Source organism: Lycorma delicatula, chromosome 3, assembly GCF_047948215.1.
Source record: "Lycorma delicatula isolate Av1 chromosome 3, ASM4794821v1, whole genome shotgun sequence".
NCBI classification, from domain to species: Eukaryota; Metazoa; Arthropoda; class Insecta; order Hemiptera; family Fulgoridae; genus Lycorma; species Lycorma delicatula.
Genome location: NC_134457.1, coordinates 207,589,614 through 207,610,391, shown reverse-complemented (window position 1 = coordinate 207,610,391; position 20,778 = coordinate 207,589,614). Strand labels below are relative to the sequence as shown.

Sequence of the window (20,778 nt, the reverse complement as noted above, 5' to 3'; positions counted from 1 at the left end):
AACACAATCCCGTTATTAATCGATATAAAATTATTATTATATGACTAATGCATAAATAATTATAAAGTAATGCATACAGATATGTGCGTATCTAATTATACGTGTCTATTACAGGCTAGTAAGACTATCATAAAATGAGCCGGCAGTTTCGTTTCCTTTTTTCAGGGCATTGAGCTATATAGATAGATATAATTAAGTTTTGTCTGTACATTATTTCATATCGCTACGATTATTATTATTGTTATTACTTCCTTGTACGAAGTAAAGGAAATTTTCAGACTAGACGGAAATATCAATTTTGACCATCCCTGAATCCATTTTGACTAGTTTCGGCGTGACGTCTGTACATACGTACGTACGTACGTATGTATCTCGCGTAACTCAAAACCGATTAGCCGTAGAAAGTTGAAATGTTGAATTTAGACCTGTTATAACATCTAGTTGTGACCTCTTTTGATTGCAATTGACTGGAACAAAAGTTTCCAAAAACAGCCCACAATCAATTTTTTTTTTTATTTTGGACTTTTTCTTAATTGCAGTAATCAGCCTTCATCGAGAGCTTTTCAACGCTCATCATAAGCGGTACTTATTTTCATTGGTTGCAGAGTTATAGCCAAATAAAATTTTAATTAATGAAATATTTGGATCTTAGGGGAAGGCACATCGGTTCGAAAGCGACTTCGAACCGATGTGCCTTTTTTAAAATTTAAATACATTGATCTATTAATAATTATTAATCTCAGATTGTAAAAAAAAATAGTAAAATAGTGAATATGTAATTTAATAGGGGTACAAGGAAATCATGTCACGTTCACATCAAATTTTTTTTAAGTTATGACACTGAAACAAACGATCCTTCATCTCGGCTAAAATCTTGTTTGTTGAAGGATCATACAAAAACTGCTAAATTTGTTTTAATAAAACTTGCAAGATGAATTTCCAAAATTGTAATTTAAATCTCAGTAGACTGTACATAAAAATAATATGTAAAAAAATAAATAAAAATAAAATATTCACATGGAGTTACAGTCTCCTCTTGACGAAAAAGATTTTTTCAGCATTACTTAAAAATGTTTTTTAAAAAAATGGAAAAAATTCTAAACATTTTTACAATTATTAATGCTCTCTGCCACCCCATTAACAAGAAGAAATGGTTTAGCATGATTTATTCACTCAGCATTGATTACAGAATTTTTTTTTTTTAAAGAAATCAGACATTTGTAAAACATTTCGTAGCCACTTTTTGTACGTTAAATGTTTAGTTATGAACGATCTTCCATCTCAGCGTAAAAGTGAATAAACACATTGTTCGCATATGGGATCTACAAAATCCCCCTACGAGACAGACTCCCTTAAGGTTAATGTTTTGCAGGCGATTGCAAACAAAGGTTTATGGACCGTTATTTTTTGCGGAACACATGGTTATTGGAATAACGTACCAAGACGCGCTGCAAAACTGGCCTTTCCCTCGACTAAATGAAAATTCACAAGACACTATTTTTCAACAACCCATAACTCGAAAGCTTTGGATTCGAATCACACCAAAATAAATGTAAATGTTATATACCATGCTTTCGCAGAAGAATATCTTGACCGTGCGCTACAGGTTTTGGAATTGATGTTAAATAAAATGGAACGTGAAGATTATAATCTATTTAATTTTTGAGTGGCATATCCTGCCAAGGAAAATTGAACCAAGGATTTCTTTAGGTACAATGCCAGTAAAAGTTTTCGGATATGCTGTCAGATTTTTAATTAATCTCAAAAACCTGTGTTGCGCTATCAGCACAACAAAATGACTGGAGGACCGGTTCCCAAACAAATTCCACCAAGATCATGTCCATAGGGACGAGATTATGAGATCTGACAAAAATAATTTTTAGAAGGTATGAAAAATAAAGAATACGCTATGAAACCGAGGGTTTTAGAAGAACTAAATGAAAGAATCATATTTTCGAATTATAAATTTAGATCGCAGACCACGTAAAACCGTTTATATCACTGTTACACACTGCTTACAGCGATGTGTAGATGAAGAAGAGAGTTTGTGCACAAATTCGGACGAGGTAATAATACATAATGTTAGTTTCAGTGGGTAGTGAGTGAGTGAATTTTGGTCACCCGGTAATAATCAGAAATTAACTGCTATTAACACGAACAAGTAACTTTGAAACCACAATATTTTTCTTAATTTTTATCGAAGAATAGCAGAACGAAAATGGCTTGTTACACAAATTTTTATTTTTTCCTTACTTCTGTAAAATATGTTATTTAGGGTTTATTACAGTTTGTATGAATTACACTCGTATAAAAATTGTAGAAGGTAAGAGAAAACAACGTAACAAACAAGTTAGGCACGGTAAGCAACAAACAGAAAGCTTGATCAGGGGTGACTATTAGTTAAATTAAACTGGGAGCTCAGCACGCGATGTCCCAACATGCCAGGGTGTTCTCTCCTTCTCTATCGTAACACTAACTATTGTGAATCGCATCCCTACTAAGACCACTCGACTACCCTATCGCATTACAATTATGTATAATAGCCGTTCAAACCATCTTTTCTCATTTATATACCTTTATATTATATCCAACAAATCTATTATATTAAAATAATGATAGCCTTATACTCCTGTTGATATCAGATAATTATTAAGCGGAATTTCCTGGCGAAGTGATAGGATCTTTGCCTCCCGTTCGAAAGGTTTTGAGCTTGAATCCCAGTCGGGATCGGGTTACGTGAAGACAATAAAATTTTCCTGCAGGCAAGATAAAACAGACTTTTGTTACGACTACAGTCTAGTCTTTCTAGAAATCATGAGACCTTAGAGTTGGTAAGGGAGATTGATTCTCAACGGGGGATTAAAATAACAGCAACGTAAATAAATGTTAACATGACGAAAAATGTTATATGTAAAGAGACTGAAGTAAGTAACATTCCTCAAAGGAGATCAGCAACGTCCATTTCTATAGTTTTTTAAGTCGTCGAATGATTAAGGTTTGTTACACCTAAAGAAAAACTTTTAATTTTACAAAAAAAACTTTAAACTTTGCATTTTTTTTGTTCTGATTACCACGCGGTAGAAATATCACAGCTGTAATCTTCCCTTATTCTTCATAACCGCACAAAAAATAACAAAACAAATAACTGAATAGTGAATTTTACTTACGGTTAATACAATAATAAACAAAGAAAGAATAAATATAATTAGAAAAAAAATGATGTTCAGTAAACTTACCTCTTAACGCTTTCATATGCGCAACGGCCATGCGAAGGATGGTAAGTTTATCGGGTTTACGGGCGAGTGCACTGCATGTCGGCACCATGTCCGATAATTCGGTGATGTACGCCGTCATCTTGTTTCTGCGACGGCGCTCGATTTCGCAATGATTCTCCCTGCAGTAAGTGGGAACAAACAAACGACAAGGTAATCGCAATTAAAATAATCAAAACTACTCGCTAGGGAAAAACTAAAAAAACTACAATAAAAATTACGGTCGGTACATAACTTTTAGCGGAAGGTAAATTTATAACGAACGAATAATCTCAACCGTACAAAATCGATCGGCGCACAGCATTAGTTTAACATCATTAAAGCTACACGCGAAGAAGGATAAATGCGTTTACTCATGGATACAGTAAGAAACAAATTAATCCGAACAAAGGGAATTTTTGTTCTCTGACAAACTGTTTGCTGTTTCAGGTTATGTTGGTAGTTTATATACAAACAGAATTAGTTTTTGTTTGCTTTTATAATTCATTATCAATTAGCTTTTGGTGACCTTGTGAGAGTTTCTGTTATAATTTTAATTCGTTTCTAGTTAAAATACAACGGACAAACCCCCACGAAAGCTGTAAAAAATTGTTGCTCTGTCTCGACACACATAAATGACTTAAATGAAATCGTGAAAAGATTTAGGGAAACAGACTCCATCTCTCCAAAGAGAAAAGGAAAATGTGGACGGAAAAAGAAAACCAAGCCTACACAGGATCGATTACTAATAAGAAAAAGCAAAATTAATTCACGATTATCAGCTGTTGACATTAATAAGAACTTGAGAGCCAGTGGGACTAATGTTTGTGATATGACAATTGGAAGTGGGAAGGATTGCTCGAAAACCTAAAAAGAAGCAGTTATTGACACCGGTTATGAAGGCAAGAAGACTTCAACGGGCAAACGAATATAAAGAATGGACTATTGAGATGTGGAAAAAAGTTTTTTTTTTCAAATGAGACTCACTGTCCAATGGAAGAGAGTAGCCTACATTCGTAAGTCGGCAGATGAGATGGCTACTACGCCAGCACACCTGCAACAAGCTCCAAAACTTCCAGCCAAAAAGATTTTTTGGGGGTGTTTTACACATGAAGGGGCAGGAGCACTTATGCCTGTGGCTGGAATGATGAAATCGGACCGATACATTAAGAACATATGACAAAGAAAAATAGTCCCGCTTAGGCAGAAGAACCTAGAATTCATTTTCCAACAGAACCTTACACCGTTTCACACGTCAAAGAAAACAAAACGAGTTCTTCAAAAACAAAAAAATTAGAGTGCTCTCATAGCCAGGGAACTCCCCCGACCTGAATCCCATTGAAAATGTATGGACCACACTAAAAATAAGACTTGGGAAAATGAATTGTAGCACAAAAATTGACCTTGTTAAATCGGTGATACAGGTTTGGTTCCGAGATGAAGAAATCAAAAATCATTCTTCTATCTTAGTGAAATCAATGTCAAAGAGGATTAATGAGATAATCAAAAACAAAGGACACATAAACTATTAAATATGGGTAAGTTTGACTATTAAACATTTTTTCTTTTAAAAATAAAAATTTCTGTTAAAAATATTGTGTTCGGATTAATTTGTTCGCCACTATATTTCCAAATAAAAACTATTAGAAAACTTCACGCACAACTATGACATTAAGAAACAGCGTCGGTTAGTGTTTTCACTAACGCTTTCGGTAAAGTTGCGCTTTTTCTTATTTTTTTTTTGAAAATGTGCATTACTTCATTTCATTATTGCAACTCTCTATCTAAACATTGAAGGAAATAAAAATTCGTAAAAACTAAAATAAGGACCGTTCTCATTTACGTTATTAACGTATATTTTTTATAGAGATAAAAAATACTAAGAATAAAACACCGATGTCAAAAAACGAAAGAATTTCAGTTTTTCAGTTAAAAAAAATAGGGTCTACCGTACCTCACTCTGTTTTCTTCAAATTTTCATACATCTGGTATCACTAAAGTAACCGAGATGAATTATTTTATCCTTATTTTATGAAAATTAGTGCAGCCGTTCGGTAGTTAAAGAGGGACGTACATGCAGCCAAACTAATAACCCTCCTCTGCGCGACGTTGGGATTTTTTCTGAGTTCCAATTCAATTTTTCGGCGCAGATTTTAGTAATGAAAACAATAATTAGAGAAACTAAAGTAAAAATTTACGGGAAAAATAACGAGACGCACTCAAATTAATCGGTTAATAATACAGCCGTCTTGACGTCAAAGAATGACTAGCGTCTTTAGGTGCATCCAGATTCTTATCTCCGTCATATCCTTATCGCTTTGTTTGTAAACTTCCAGTTTCAAGATACGATAAGAGGTCGATGATACGGCACGTATTCATTTACTTCTAAATAAACGAAAACGATAAGTATAGATAATCTCTTATATCGTATATTGCAACAGAAAGATAATAAATAACTAGATACGGATGCGATAGACATACGCGGGGACGGACATATACGTGTTTCTAAGGAAAGTAAGGTAAAATAATCTGTTTAAATAAACATTTCGTATTTTTATTGTGAAAAGTTGTTTGCAAAAAAATTATGATTAAATTCGGATAAGCAAAACGTAATAATCACGGGAAATCTAAGGTTAAAAAATATTACAGTATTTTAAATATATATGATTATACCGGAAAAGCAGGATATCAATCTGGCAAATTTAGTTTATTCCTGTACATTTGAAACCGATGTATAACAAACGTTTTGCTCTTTATTATTAGCTACATCTGGTCCTTAAGATCACTTAAAACGAGTAGTATACACGTAAGTAAATGATTATATGTATTACAATACCCGATTGTTTACTTATATGTGGTAAACTTTATTTTTCTTACCGGTTGCGTCTGGAGTATCGTCTTCGGTAAATATGATTTTACTAGCGAACTTCACTCCAGAACGATTTGTTTACATCTGTTACAAACTTATGAGAAACGGATTATAAATGCACGCATTGGTTACACGCGTAAACATCACTAAAAATTACGTTGACCATAATTTAGAATATAACACAAAATCACATAAACTAATCATACAGTCAATTACATACACACAGGGACGTATAAACTAAAACAAAAAAAATATCATTTTATATATATATATATATATATAATGTATAAAAAAGTTATTAATGAATTAATATTATTAACTCGCACGCACACTAACATTAGGGCAACACACAGGAATTTTTAAGGATTACACCTGATTAAGTTTAACAGAGTTGCGAATCGTATAATGCAATTAAAAATAGCAGAATTCGTCACAGTTAGTATTATTTAGTGATAAATAATATTCATAAGCATATTCGCTAGTGAAATGTTTTTTTTGGGATAAACGAAAAGTAATTCCAACACAAAGTAGAAAGAAAACTTTTTTCCTGGATTCTTCAATTTGTATTTAAAAAAATAAATAAATCCATAACTTCAAACAGGAATTTTTTAGTGAAGGTGCCAACCGTAACAATTGCGTTTGAGTTAAATTAAGAAAGTAAAAGGAAACCACTTCACTCTTTATTTCCCCAGTTAGCCGGACACAGAATGTTGTTCATAGAACGGCTGTCTCCTTTTTCTTTTGAATCCCGCGTGTTATGCGATGATTACGTTACGCGTAATTATGCGACTGGTGTCTCATATCTACTTGTCCGAATTATACTCGCATTTTAAAACCGTATTTGTACTGTAATACGTAAATACTGAACTATGTACTAATAAAAACATACTATTACAAAATTCGATAGTTTTATGAATAAATATCTTACAAAAATTCCTTATTCAAGATCTTTTGTAAATCAATCAATTTTTTTTTTATCTATCTAAAATATTTTACAAACATAAAAAACGATTTCAAATAATTAGAAGCCGATAATACTAGCATTTTTAATTGTAAATGAAAAAACAAACAATTACTTCAACCGATAGAATATCTATAGTAAAATATTTTTAAATATATTATTTCATTTTATGAAATATTTCATTAAATAAATAGAAACTACGGCCAAATAATACTAAAAGAAACAAAAAATGAAATAAAACGCCAAGCTATTTGTGAACGGGTAAACGTCGACAGGTATATAAAGGGGTAAGCACCAGATGTGCGCAACGCACACCTGGTGCTTCGTAGGTTAGTGACTGGAAGGGTAGTTCTCCAGCTGAAGGATGGGCTGGCTTATTTATAAGAGAAGTCGGCGTGTGCTGACGACGCTAGGGAGACCCCCCCGGTGGGATGCCCCTACAGGGAGCTGGAAAGGGGAGCAGGCTGCTGCCACGGGACCCTGAGGTGACTGAGTGATGCGTGCCGGACTGATTGCTTTTGGAGTGTTTCTAACCGAAAAAAAAAGGTTGAAATTCAAGAGAGGTATGTAAAGGAACAAATCAAGTAAATAACAGGTCAAGTATAGTGTCCTCCTTAACGCCAGATAAACAACGTATGACTAGGAAACCGACTAGATAGTACGATTCAATATTTTGGTTACTAAGAAAATGGATTGCTAAAGGGACATCCAGGAAGAGACCCCCTCTTCCTGGAGGAGTATTCCTCTTCCTGGAGTAGGAGTTATTTTAATTAAGAAAGTATGTAATCAAGTTAACGGGTATGTGCAATTAAACAGTAGAATTATTCTAGTCAAAATAAATATCAAACATAATAAGACTGTAAAAGTGCAAATGTATATATATATATGTTAACTTCAAGTGAAGAGGCTGAAGAGGTAGAGCAGGACTATGACAGATTGAATAATATTACAAAGGATGTTAAGCGAGAAGAGAACCTAATCATTATAGGCGATTGGAATGCAGGGTTATGCTAGGGTGCTGATGAACCTGCTGTAGGATCTTATGGGCTTGGAAGAAGAATGAAAAAGGTGACCTTTCGGATGAATTTTGTACTAGACACCGTCTAATGGCATCTAACACATGGTTCCAACATCATCCAAAGAGACGGTACAATTGGAAGACGCCTGATGATAACAAGAGTTCAAATCGACTACATACTAGTAAGACAAAGATTTAGAAACCACATCAAGAACTGCAAAAGTTATCCTGGGCCAGACATACACTGTGATCATACTTTAGTTTTCAAAGATCGTGAACTTAGATTCAAAGCATTATCACAGAAAGCTGTCAAAAGTGGGACTTAAGGAAACTTAAAAATGAAGATTATATTTCTGACGACATATAAAAATGAGAAAAGCCAAGCTATAGTTAACAAGGGAAGTGAAGTGGAAGGAATAGAGGGACTGTGGAACGGTTTAAAAAGTACTGTGCTAAAACTAGCGAGGAACACGATAGGTCAACAGGAAAGAGTTAGAAAAGTATGGATTACAAAAAATCATTATTAACAAGATAGAGAAAATAAAATAATTGAAAGGGCGCAGTTACACAAGAGGGGAGTAAACAATACACGGTGCGGAGGAACGAAATAATCAGAGTCAAAGAAGGCAGAAGAGCGTTTTTTTGAAGTAGAGTTACAGAGAGGTGGAAGAGCCGATGAAGAAAAAAATAGGAAGCGTATGCAAAGCTATCGAGCAATTCTTTGGTGAGCGCAGAGTGGTGAGAGATAGCTGCGCGAAGATGGATGATAGAAAGATGTACGACCAAAAGGATATTGTAAAGAGATGGAAACAATACCAGGAAAAATTATGTTAAGTGCTACGAGAATTATATGCAATGCTTTTGGAGAATCAGGAAGTTGATTCAGAGAACATTGGTGATCCTATTTTAAGGGAAGAATTTGATTTAGCTTTAAGAAAGATGAAAGATGGAAAGGCCTCAGGTAATAATGACTTATCTGCAGAAATCATCAAGGCCGCTATCAATAATTTACATAATGTTGTATTCCAGCTTGTTAGTAGAATTTACAGATCAGAGGAGGTCCCATCAGACTTTAAGAAAAGTTTCATAATACCTCTACAAAAAAAAAAAAATAAAAAAAATACAGTAACTAACTGCGAACAATATAGAACACTAAGTTTTGCGCTGAATACAAACTAAGTTGCTGATCTCTATAATAATAAAAAGGATAGGGAGGAAAATAGAAACTAAAAACCAGTTTGGGTTCAGGAAAGGTCAGGAATAACGGGAGCTATATTACGGTTGCGTCTCAATCCTCGAGAAGAGATTTATGAAAGACAAGAATATGTAGGATATGTTCATAGACTACGTCTATGAAGGCTATGATAAAGTAAACTGGACAGGACTATTCGAGAAGCTAAAGATACCTGGAGTGAAATATAGGAATAGAAAGAAAAATATATAGTTTGCATGTACGTGAAACGGCGGTTTGTACGTTAAGATGCGGGGAATATCAAGAGGTGGCCATTGCTGATCAAGGAGTACGTCAAGGCTGCACGGTATCGCCTCGCCTCCATTGTTCAATGGTTATATACAGAGAGGGCTGGGTGAGATAAGAGAGAAGTTAGCCGAAGTTGGAGGAGTAAGAGATCAAGAAGAAAGAATAGATATGATACGATTTGCTGACGGTATAGCGGTGTTGGCTGAGCGAGCAGGATCTTGTGGTAATGTTGGAAGGAGATGGAACCACGCTAGGTACCGGATATGCACATCAAAATAAAGACTGAGATTCTTGTGGTAAGTCGACAGTAAGCATTGCATGCTGGACGGAAAGCAATTAGAAAATATGGACTCCTTCAGGTATTTGGACAAAGGAAGTAATAGATCGCATAAGCCCGACTAAGAATGCGTTTAATAAAAGAAGGGACCTTTTTACTTCTAATAAACTTAATACAGATCTTACAAATACTGCTAAAAACCTTTGTATTGATCGTGTTTTTGTACGAGAGTGAAACGTGGACAATGCGGGTTAAGAGGAAAGGAGAGCCGAAGCTTTTCAAATGTGGTGCTACCGCAGATTGATGAAATCCGACGGGTGGATAGTGTTCAATGAGAAGTGCTAAGGAGGGTCGATGTGGCAGAGGATTGTATCTTAAATGTTTTAAAACAAAGGAGGGGAAATAGGTTGGCCAATTGTTACAGCATGGTATGGCTAATTAAAACAATAATAGACGGTACTGTGGAAGGGAAAAACGCTAGACTGAGGTACATCTACCAGGATTATGGTTGATATGGATTGTGGTACTTACATGGAGTTGAAGGGACTTGCGGGGAATCGTGATGTATGGAGATCAGCTGCAAACAATCCTAGGATTGACAAAAGAAAAAATGGTGTCGCTAATTGTCCCTCACACAAAATAAATTTACCCGTTAATTATACGGTACCACTCATGCATGTTTTTCTAACTCGATAAGTTATCATAATCGAACTACAAATTTCGAAGAATAATTCTAACACTTCGAAATACACTTATATGCACCCACAAGTAAGATAGAAAACAGTTTATACCACTTAATAAAGAGTGAAACATCCATTTTAATATAGCTTTTATGACCCATACAACCTAAAAATAATTATTTAAAAGGAGAAAACACTATAACCGCTAACAAATCTAATTCTTAGCTAACGTACAACAAGATTATCTACCTGTAACCATCTAGTCACTGCTATATCTTTATAAACATTTAAAAAAGAAGACACACTAAGTCACTCTTAATCTTTAAGTCAAGAGAATCATTTGTCAAGTATTATATATTTGTCAGCTAAATATTATTTCCTGCATCATATTAAAATATCTTCAATTAGCCTAATTTCGGCAGAAAGACGATCAGTGAAGTCAATTAGACGGCTCATTTTGAATAATCAATTTCACCTGTTTTAGTAATTTATTGTATAAAAATTGCATGTACTCGTACATAATCGTTGCAATAAGAAAATCCTATTAATTTTTTTTTTCTAATAAATTAAAAGTTTAAAGTTTCATTAATGAGAATTCAATTATTACTTCTATATACAATGGGATGTAAAAAAATTATTTTTTTTACCTAACGTACTTAACACTTACTTCTTTATAACACATAACACGCCCTTTTGTCTACTAATTTTGTTTTCAATAACAATTTAAAACTATTCCTTTGCAGATTTTGTAGCGACAAAATATTAATTTGAGTTATGTTTCCACGATAAGGATTTAATAGATAATATGCTGGCTGTCGTAAATAATATAACATACAAAACAATATCCCTTGCTTGACACTGTTATGGAAACACACACGCACACACACACACACACACACACACACGCCTTTTTACAATTCGCTTTTCAAGCACTTTCTTCGATCCAATAAATGTGTCTCAAACATTTTTTTTCAACATACAGGAAATGTATGTTGAAAAAAAACTGGACTGCGTATGCAGTCGACTATTTTATTTCGATATCTATTTATTTCTATATGTACAGAATCAATCGTGTGAATGAGCCGAATAGTTTGATTTCTACTTCATAGAAATCAGTGCAGCGATTACAATAACAGAGACGCGTACAAACACGCGGAGAAAAAATATTAGTATACCATTCATTAAACACACGGTGAACGACATATACCGACCAAAATTAATTTCATCATTCTTTCAGTTACGTACAACTTATAGAATTCTCTCCAAAACTTTCCAGAGATTCGTAAATCTAATCAAACTGGGTTTTTTTTGTAATAGTTTTGCCGATGAAAAATATTTTCGCTGAACGCCCGATTAAAGAAAAGAATATCAATAAAGAAAATTTAAATACAACTTAATTTTAGTAAATAACAGTTAATAAATTTTACATTGTATTCGAGTATAATTTAATAACAGAAGTGTAAAGACGGCACATATTTAGAATAGATATAGTGTATATAAAAAAAAAATTCCACTTCCTTTCAATATCGGGTTATTGCTATTAAAGATCGGTAGACAAAACCGACACAGAAAACGGGGGAAAATAAAGGAATAGAAAAGAAAAGATAGAAAAGCACAAGAGCAACAGAGGATGTGTTAAGCAGTGAAGGTTTTATCGAGACAGGTGATGTATTCATCAAACAGTCAGGTCGGGGCGCTGTTCATTAGCCATGTTTGTGCAGGGTGCCTGCGACTTTGAGATTGCAGAAGCTAGGCCGCAGCTTGCCGCCTCCGTTTTCCGCACCGCCTCGCTCCTGTCATTTATCTCCGACGAAGTAAAGGAAGTAAGGAAACAACACAAGAAGGAAGGAACGAACGAACGGAGCCGTAGTGAAGTTTACACCTACCGCCCCGCACGTCGAATAAGCTGCGAGAAAAGAAAAATCGATCAACGCTTGCCTTTAATAATAAAAGTCAGTAACAAGACCGGTTAAAATAAACGCTGCTAGGGTGCTATAATATACTGTACACAGTACATTACGGAGACATTAATAGTCCGACTAAAATGTGCCGTAACACTCGTAAAATGTCATTAACTGTTTTTCCCACAACCGCGACATCATTAAGTAGTACAACCTCAAACAACGAAGCCTACATTCACGAACAAGTGTTTTTACAACGCTATTACATAAAAAAAAATTAATAATATTAAATAAATACAATCACGATAAAAAGAATTAACTTATCCTATAATGAATACACATTAAATAACAATAAGGTAGTTTAAAAACTTAAAAATGTTTAAGATGGTCGAAAATAACCATTATTTTAAAACTTTAAAGAATTAGTAGAATTACAAAAATAATATTTTATTAAACAGAGTACATACAATAATATAAAACGGACATAACATTCTCTCTCTGTAGCTATATTTATATAACATTTTAACCTTTTAGATGTTTGTGGCATAACTGTACTGTATTTGCAATATATTTTTCCCCTATTTCACCACTTTTCTTACTTTTTTAAAAGTTCATTTTCATGAATTTAATTTTACTTATAAATTATTTCAAAATAAGTTAATTTTCATAATATATTTTCTCAAAATGTTCAAAATTGTATTTCTGAATAAAACAACATTTTAAGTTTATTTCATTATGCTCGCGATATTTTACAACAATAATACCTTCTAAATCTATATAAACAGATTTGCGACTATGTAAATTTTTAATAACATACATTAACTCTAAATATTCCTTCAATCGCTACTGAAATCCGTATTGCTATTTCAAAAGTTTACTAAGTTCAATAAATTTTAAGCGTGCACGTTATGTAAATGCTATGCGGATAGCGTTTGCCACAAACTCACAATCCAGCCGCAAGATGTCACTACGTACAATTCATATAAGGTTCAGCTGTTTGAAATTACACTATTATATAAACAGAATACTCTCTCATGAAAACAACAGAATTCGGTTATACGTCAAACCAAAATAACCTTTATTGTTACATAGGTTACACAGTAGCCATATACGCCTTAAATTTAGAGATAAAAAATTAATATGTAGCATAAAGGTCGCTACTAGGTAACGTCATGTTCCATGTTTAAACATTATTTTGAATAACAGCGGAAACAACAACAGGTCAAAATTTGAAAATATTACAAAACTGTGCAAATAACCCTGCTGGAAATTCATGAAACTACTAGACAGATTTTGGAACGGTTGAAGTTAGTGCTTCTGAGGTTACAAAAACCGTAAGATATGAGAAATTCAAATGTAAAAAAATGTAATACACTTATGTTTAACAAATTAAAAATAACAGATTTTTGCTAAAATCGAGATCTATAAATAAATTTTCGAATTTAATTCCGGAACTTTTCCAGAAACTATTAATATATTTAAGTAATCCCGATTTATAAAAAACGTAATGGAATGAATGCTGCTGCTAGCTACTGTCCCCCATTCCACTGATTCAAGTATTTGGCAAAATCTTTGTAATTATAACAAAAACGCAGTTGTGTAATTATCTAAAAAATTCTGTAATTTAATAGCCAAGGAGTTGAATTTTCTTCAACGACTTTCGATTTTGGAGCAAAATTCTTTGTAAATCTCTCAACAGTTAAGGCTAGGAAAAATATAGAAATAATTAAATGCAAGTAATATTTATTGACGACCTTTTTAAGGAATTCTATTGGATTCTATAAAACCTTTTTAAGAAATTAGCGTTATTTTAAGGTATAAACTGTTAAGTGATAAAGGATTTAGTATAGGATCTACAAACAAAAGATAATCTCACAAGAGGAAATCGCTGAAAAGATAAAGTTCATAAGATGAAATATACTAAATGTCAGCGTTCCATTGTCTGGAAAATTCTTTAATTTAGAAAGCATAATTTACGACATAATTTTATGCAATTACGAATAATTTACTGTTAAACTCTTACTGCAACGTACGATGTCATTCGTACAATACATAAATTATTATTATGCACATTAAAAACCTACTTTTTGTCTTAATAAAAAAAGAAGACAAATAAATAAAAACCAAAATTATTTAAATATTAATTCATTACAATGTTAATTAATTTCTGTTAATAAGGGCGTACATCATCCCATTTTCTGGTTACCCGAACATCCCTTTAGTTATATTTAGGATAGTCTACTGCAATAACTGAATTGCCATCATTTCATCATTTATTACAGTGTATAACAAACTTTTCAAACCAAAAACAAGAATTTTTATAATCAAAACCTTTGAATACGCCTGCACACAGACGTAGGGAATCTAGCAAACGGAAAGATAAAAAACCATTAGATTAATAAATTTTAAGTAATAATTTACCGACGACTTAAAAAGAGAAATATAGGAGAATGTATTGCGTGTTTCTTGTGGTCCCAAGAGAAGTCAACTCTGTTTATATACAAGGAAAACTCATTAACGTTATTTATAATTTAAAAAAATTACCTATCACGCATAACATGTTTGACGAGTTCAAACATGTTAAACACAGCGAATATAATCCGAATTATTTATACAGCAATAATGTATTATTTATTCTAGTAAATTACAATTTAACCATCAATACGGAAATCACCAACAATAAAAAAGTATTTACTTCAATAAAAAAATACATTTATATATACAATATTTACATTTATATAAAATACATTTATATATATATATATATATATATATATATATATAAAGCAACACCTCACAGCACAGAGTTAAGAACGTTCGTTAAAACCACAGTATCAATCTATACTACAAATTGAGTTAAAAGTTCACATAAAAATCTGCCAAAATGAAACAAAATCAATGTGGAAAGTCCTTTGGATTATAATTTTAAAGTTTAACTTAAAATCTTTAAATTTAATTTTTAACAATAACTCTTATTATATACAAACAATTGAAACGAACGAAAGACAGCTCAGCGAATAGAAGTTAAAGAAATTGTTTTCCTAATTCCAAGAAGCTCATAAAGTTTAAATTAAATAAAATGAAAAAAAAAATTGCTTTTGTTTAAATAATAAATAAAATCGTTTCCCAAAGAAGGGAACCAGCAATTTCCGTTAAAAATCTGGAGAACAAAAAATCGGATTACGTCATAACCCAAACGGCTGTAAGTGACTTGACGCGAGATGCAAGCAACTCCTGAAAATGGAGGCTTAGTAATTCTTGGGATAGATAGCATCCCATGACAGTATTTTACAGTGAGAAGCGATGAGATTCCCCGCTGTTTACTTAATTGAACAAAATCTGCCTTGATTCATTTAAAAATAGGTAAAGTTTTTTTAAATTTCTTGATAAATGCATTAAAAGAACTGAATTAAAAAAAATAATAAAAAACTAATTCGATCATTAAGCAGGATGAAAATTATAAAGTATGTTTTTGGAATCGACGAGTTGTTCTAGATATAACCGTGATGTTACGACAATATGAGAAATACTAACAGATGAAAGAGGTACGAAGCGAAGATTAAAAATTCCGTTTAAGGAAAACTTACATTTTCTCTCGGTAATAAACTGGAGACCAGCAAATAAGCCGTACGAATAACTCATTTACAAGACAAATAATTTTAATATTTACGATAGGATACACACATTTTATGCATGTTATTCATACATAAATAAATTAAAAGGTAAATTCTCCCCGTAACTTAAATCCGACAAGTGTAATATATTAACCGTTACAAATTGATATTTACTACAAATAAATATTATTTAAAAAAATAGTACTAACAAAGTAATTGTTGCCAATTAATTATTACATTAAGGAAAGAAACAATGGAAAAAAAGAAACTGCAATATTTTGTATACTCATACCTATAATTACTGTTGTGCTTCTAGCTACATATACGAATATGAATTACAGCGAGTGTGTAAAACAAAACTATATGATATGCTTATGATTTGCGCGGTTCTTTTTCGAATCTAAATTGCGCAAACAAGACCGTTGCAAAACGTGGCGGCGGGAAGTGAAAGTTCGCATCGCACGCCAGCCCTGTGGTGGTTGCATCGAATTAAAAATATTACTACTTTTATAACGACTGTACGTTGTTTTGAAATCTTTATTAATTGTACAATTTTAATATCATTTTTAAAAGTTACTAAATTAATTATTGAAATAATGAAACGATAAACTTAAAATATAAAATTATTAACAATTCCGCCGGAAAATTATTGCTAAGAGGCAACAATTTAACAAAATTAAAAGTATGTTGGACAAAATAATGCTAAAAAAAAAAAAGAAGCATTATGGACTGTAAATTAAATTAATCATTAATAAGCATCGACAAAAGAAATATTGTAATGTGACCGTACGCAAATTACGTGTAGTGAAGATAAAACAGCATACAAAAAATAAGCCGACATATTACACAGAGAATTAACCCACTTATTCTCTTACAAACGCAAAGCTTAAGAATACTTAAAACGGAAACCAAATAAAAGGTTCCTGAGACAGTGATAGATTAGTAAACTAAACGAGAGTTTTGTATTTATGACAAATATGTAAAATCATTATTTACAAAAAAAAAAACTGGCAACAAATTGTTGAACTTTTCCAGTAAACTGTGCGGTCGGCACTCAGGGGCTTTGTCATTTTTTGGATAGACAAATGTTATATTATCAACTTTTTACTTAGCACCAAACGAAGCGCTCAATGCAGACGCTCTTTATTTTTGGGTACAGGTTGCCCAGGCAATAATAATAACCATCATCATCAAGTCGCTTAACCGATCAACGTACTCTGAATTTTGTGAAAAATTTCAACTCCTGATTAACAGAGTCTATGCTTATCCAGTTCGATCGTAAAAGGGAATAGAAGACAAACTATTAAATACTTATTTATTCGTAACATATTTTTACGTATACCTATTTACATTTACAAAATGGAAATGCCTGCCAAAAGATGAAGGGCGTCGCGAGCCTTAAAAGTTTAGAAAACACTAAAGTTCACTTTAAAATTAATCCTTATTCTAATGATAACTTTAAAATTATTACTACTCTTCCGACTTCCGTTTATTTTCTTTCATTTAAAGAAAAATAATTTTAAAATGTAAAATTTATCCCTTAAAACAATTAAGATTAAAAAAGTACTAAAAGGTTTTTTTGCGGGAAGTGTTTTAATGGAAAAATTGCTTTAAAAAATATTCTCCATGAAATTTTTTTCTGACAATATAATTTTTTACAGCTAAGAAACAATACATAGTAGTAAAAGTTTCATAAGTCCAACTCCCATGAGATGTAATGCCTCTTTATTTAAAATCTTAATTAATTTCTTTAATCTATAAGATAATACATCAACTTTAACGATTTTATATGGACTATTCCCGAGATACAAAGCCAAAATATTCTCTTAATAAAAGAATACGTATGGGGCACACTCGTTTTTTTTTTTTTTTTTTTACAAAAGATTAAGGAAAAAATTAATCTATAATATTTTAACCTTTTTGGAGTAAACAAATAATTTATTCGTAGATTACGGTATATAGTAAATATTTATTTATTTTTAACATTCTGATTTATCATACATTATAATAAATTTTAAGTTATTAAAAATAAGATCAAATTCGAGGTGTTTACAATTAATATTTTATCGTTTAAAATCATAAAATGCGAATAGGAAACAATAAATTCCTACACGGTACGACTATGTGCAGTTCAAACGACATTTATTTTCAACAGAGGATGGTCGTAAATACTGCTAATTAAAATAAAATTAAATACGGAACGAAAATATTACTTTCGATAATTAACGATTCCGTAAACTAAAGCAAAGTAAACAACATTACTGAACAGCTCGGTTATGAAAGAAAAGAGGCCGGGGCTAAGAGAAGAGCGCTTGTCGTGCAGATAGCGTAATTATGTAGGAGACACTGAGCCGCAGGAGTCCATGGGAACCCGCAGTCTATCCTCGTAAACTGCGCCGCGGCTCACAATAAGTTCCCGTTACCGTTACCGCACCACAATACAACCTTGTTTCTTTTTTTTTAACCTATTAACTGTCTTGGTAAAACAATTTGCGATGACAAGAATTATTTTACCCGACGCTCTATTCCCACCCAATGTTTATGTACGTAACAAGTATACAGATTTAAAAAGAAAAAAAAACATAATACAACAACGACCCCGTCGTGTATTCTGTAGTAAACAAAAGAAGAAAAAATGATTTAGTGACCGCTTTAGGCAAAAACGGTATTAAAATGAACACAAACTTTACCATAATTAAAAAAAATTTTATTTTTCGTACCTGTGAAAACAGTTTCATGTCTCAAATTACATTAAAAAGAAGTTTTAACATATTTATAAGTATGCGTAACTGTGCATCAACTGTTCCCTCCTATGAAATAAGTGTATTTCTATTGGCACGTTAGAATAAAAATCACTCGCATTCTATTTATTATTAACAAAGGGTTTCACCCGTTAAAAAACTCCCTTTCGGCAAGCCGGAAGGCGGAGGTAGATTTCACCGGTGCTAAGTAGGGGATAAAAAGATTTCCACCTTAAAGTTAAGAAAAACTTCAAATTTACTCAATACGACAACGGTTGAATGTGAAAAAAGTTTCACATGTTTAGCATACAAGCCCCATCTTCTTACAATTCCAGCAACATTTTGGTCATCCCTTGCCGTAAGGGTTGGTCATATCAAAAATTGTTTCAGAAAAAAGTTTTAGGTAATGTTTAGAGAACTAACGACCACTTTAAACCGATTTGATACTGTACCTATTAAGGGAGGTATGATTTTCTGTCTTCGAAATCCCATTTTTTCACCCCCTGGGCCAATGGTTGTTGATATCATAAAACTCTAGTTAAGATAAATTTTAGGCCCTTATTCAAAGAATAGTAGGAACTTAAAAAAATTCGATACTTTGTTTTTTTTAAAAAGCTCCCCCCCTCCATGGTCCCATTTTGTCCATTCATAAACTCAACCAAGATTTTGTGTCGTTATATTTTATGTATCAATTTGAAAGTGATTGGCGCAAAATTATGGCAGTTATCGTGTCCACAAGAAAGTGAAATATATAAACTTTTGAACAGAAGGTGATTTTGGGGTCTGTGGGATGTGAAACACGAAGAAATGGAAATTTTCCGGAAGTCGAATCATGTAACTCATTACAATAGAACATCTTATGAAATCTACCTAAAAGATAAAACTGCTGGTCCTATAGCAATTTTGAGAATGATTTCCCCGTTAGTATTTATTAACTTTTCCTCGAGTAATAATGACTGAGTAATTACCCGTAATAATGAGTGAACCGTATCATTAATATGTTTCTGAGAAATTTTGATTTTTGTTGGGCTTACGCGGAATTACAATCATACACTGCTTTTCTCAAAACATAACTTTTTATTTAAAATTTTATACATGGCATCTACATCTAACAAACAAGAAAAAATAAATTGTTTCTTCTCAAGTAGAATGAAACAGTACAACTGAAGGCCGGTAAAAATTTCTCTAAATGAAATGCGTATTATTTATTACATCATTCATAAGTATCATTAGAAAGATTTAAACAAATTTATTTATTTATTTATTACGAGCCTCTACCATCTTTATCTTCCAATTTTTAATTCATTTTTTACTAATTTTATTTACAATAAACAATATATCTTTGTAATAAAAATATAACAAAAATTACGTTCTGAACTAAGATAAAAATAATTCAAATAACATTGGTAACTGTTATTACAAAGTTAAGTCTAACAATTAATTATAAGTAGATTACATGAAATATCTTTTCTTAATTGTTAATTTCAAGTTACACAATATATTCTAAATTCAATTTGGCTTTACTAGAAATTGAATTCTGCTTAAAATACCTATTCCTCCTTTAATGCTTTTAAGCTTTAAGTGTTATTTTTGTCTTCTAAATACTCTGTCCCCCGATTAGATTGATTTTCTTTCTTCTTTTAATTTTCAAAAAAAAAAAAATTGCCATATACTTTTCTCTGGATCCTGATATCCTGCTTTAGATCTGAATAAAATCGCTTTCCAATTAACATATAAGAAGTCATCGACTTCTCCCGTATAAATGAATTCGTTGTCAAATAACGTCTTGTAAAGAAAATTTCTAAAGTAGATATTGCTTCGTTACGATCGTCTACAACATTTGCAATTTTAATGTCAGCAAGGAAACCTTCAAATGCTACTCTCTAAATCTTGTTTTCATTATTCTGGCTGATGGGCAATTAATACATTAAGATCCGACGTTGGAATCCTTCGTCAGCCTTATATTTAAATGACTTCTCTCTACTA

The 20,778-nt window shown here is 32.3% G+C and overlaps 1 protein-coding gene across 9 annotated transcripts in view; it reads right to left on the bottom strand.

Moving 5' to 3' along the window:
* tgo (Aryl hydrocarbon receptor nuclear translocator homolog tgo) overlaps positions 1 to 20,778 on the bottom strand; it is a 295,570-nt gene that overhangs the window by 86,511 nt on the left and 188,281 nt on the right. For 7 of the 9 annotated variants that reach the window (XM_075361413.1, XM_075361420.1, XM_075361415.1 and 4 more), the window contains one exon: positions 3,237 to 3,394. In XM_075361413.1, coding sequence (XP_075217528.1) covers positions 3,237 to 3,394 — 158 coding nt within the window. Of the gene's footprint in view, positions 1 to 3,236; positions 3,399 to 20,778 lie in introns of all 9 variants that reach the window. The other 2 variants (XM_075361419.1, XM_075361417.1) reach the window with 1 other exon arrangement.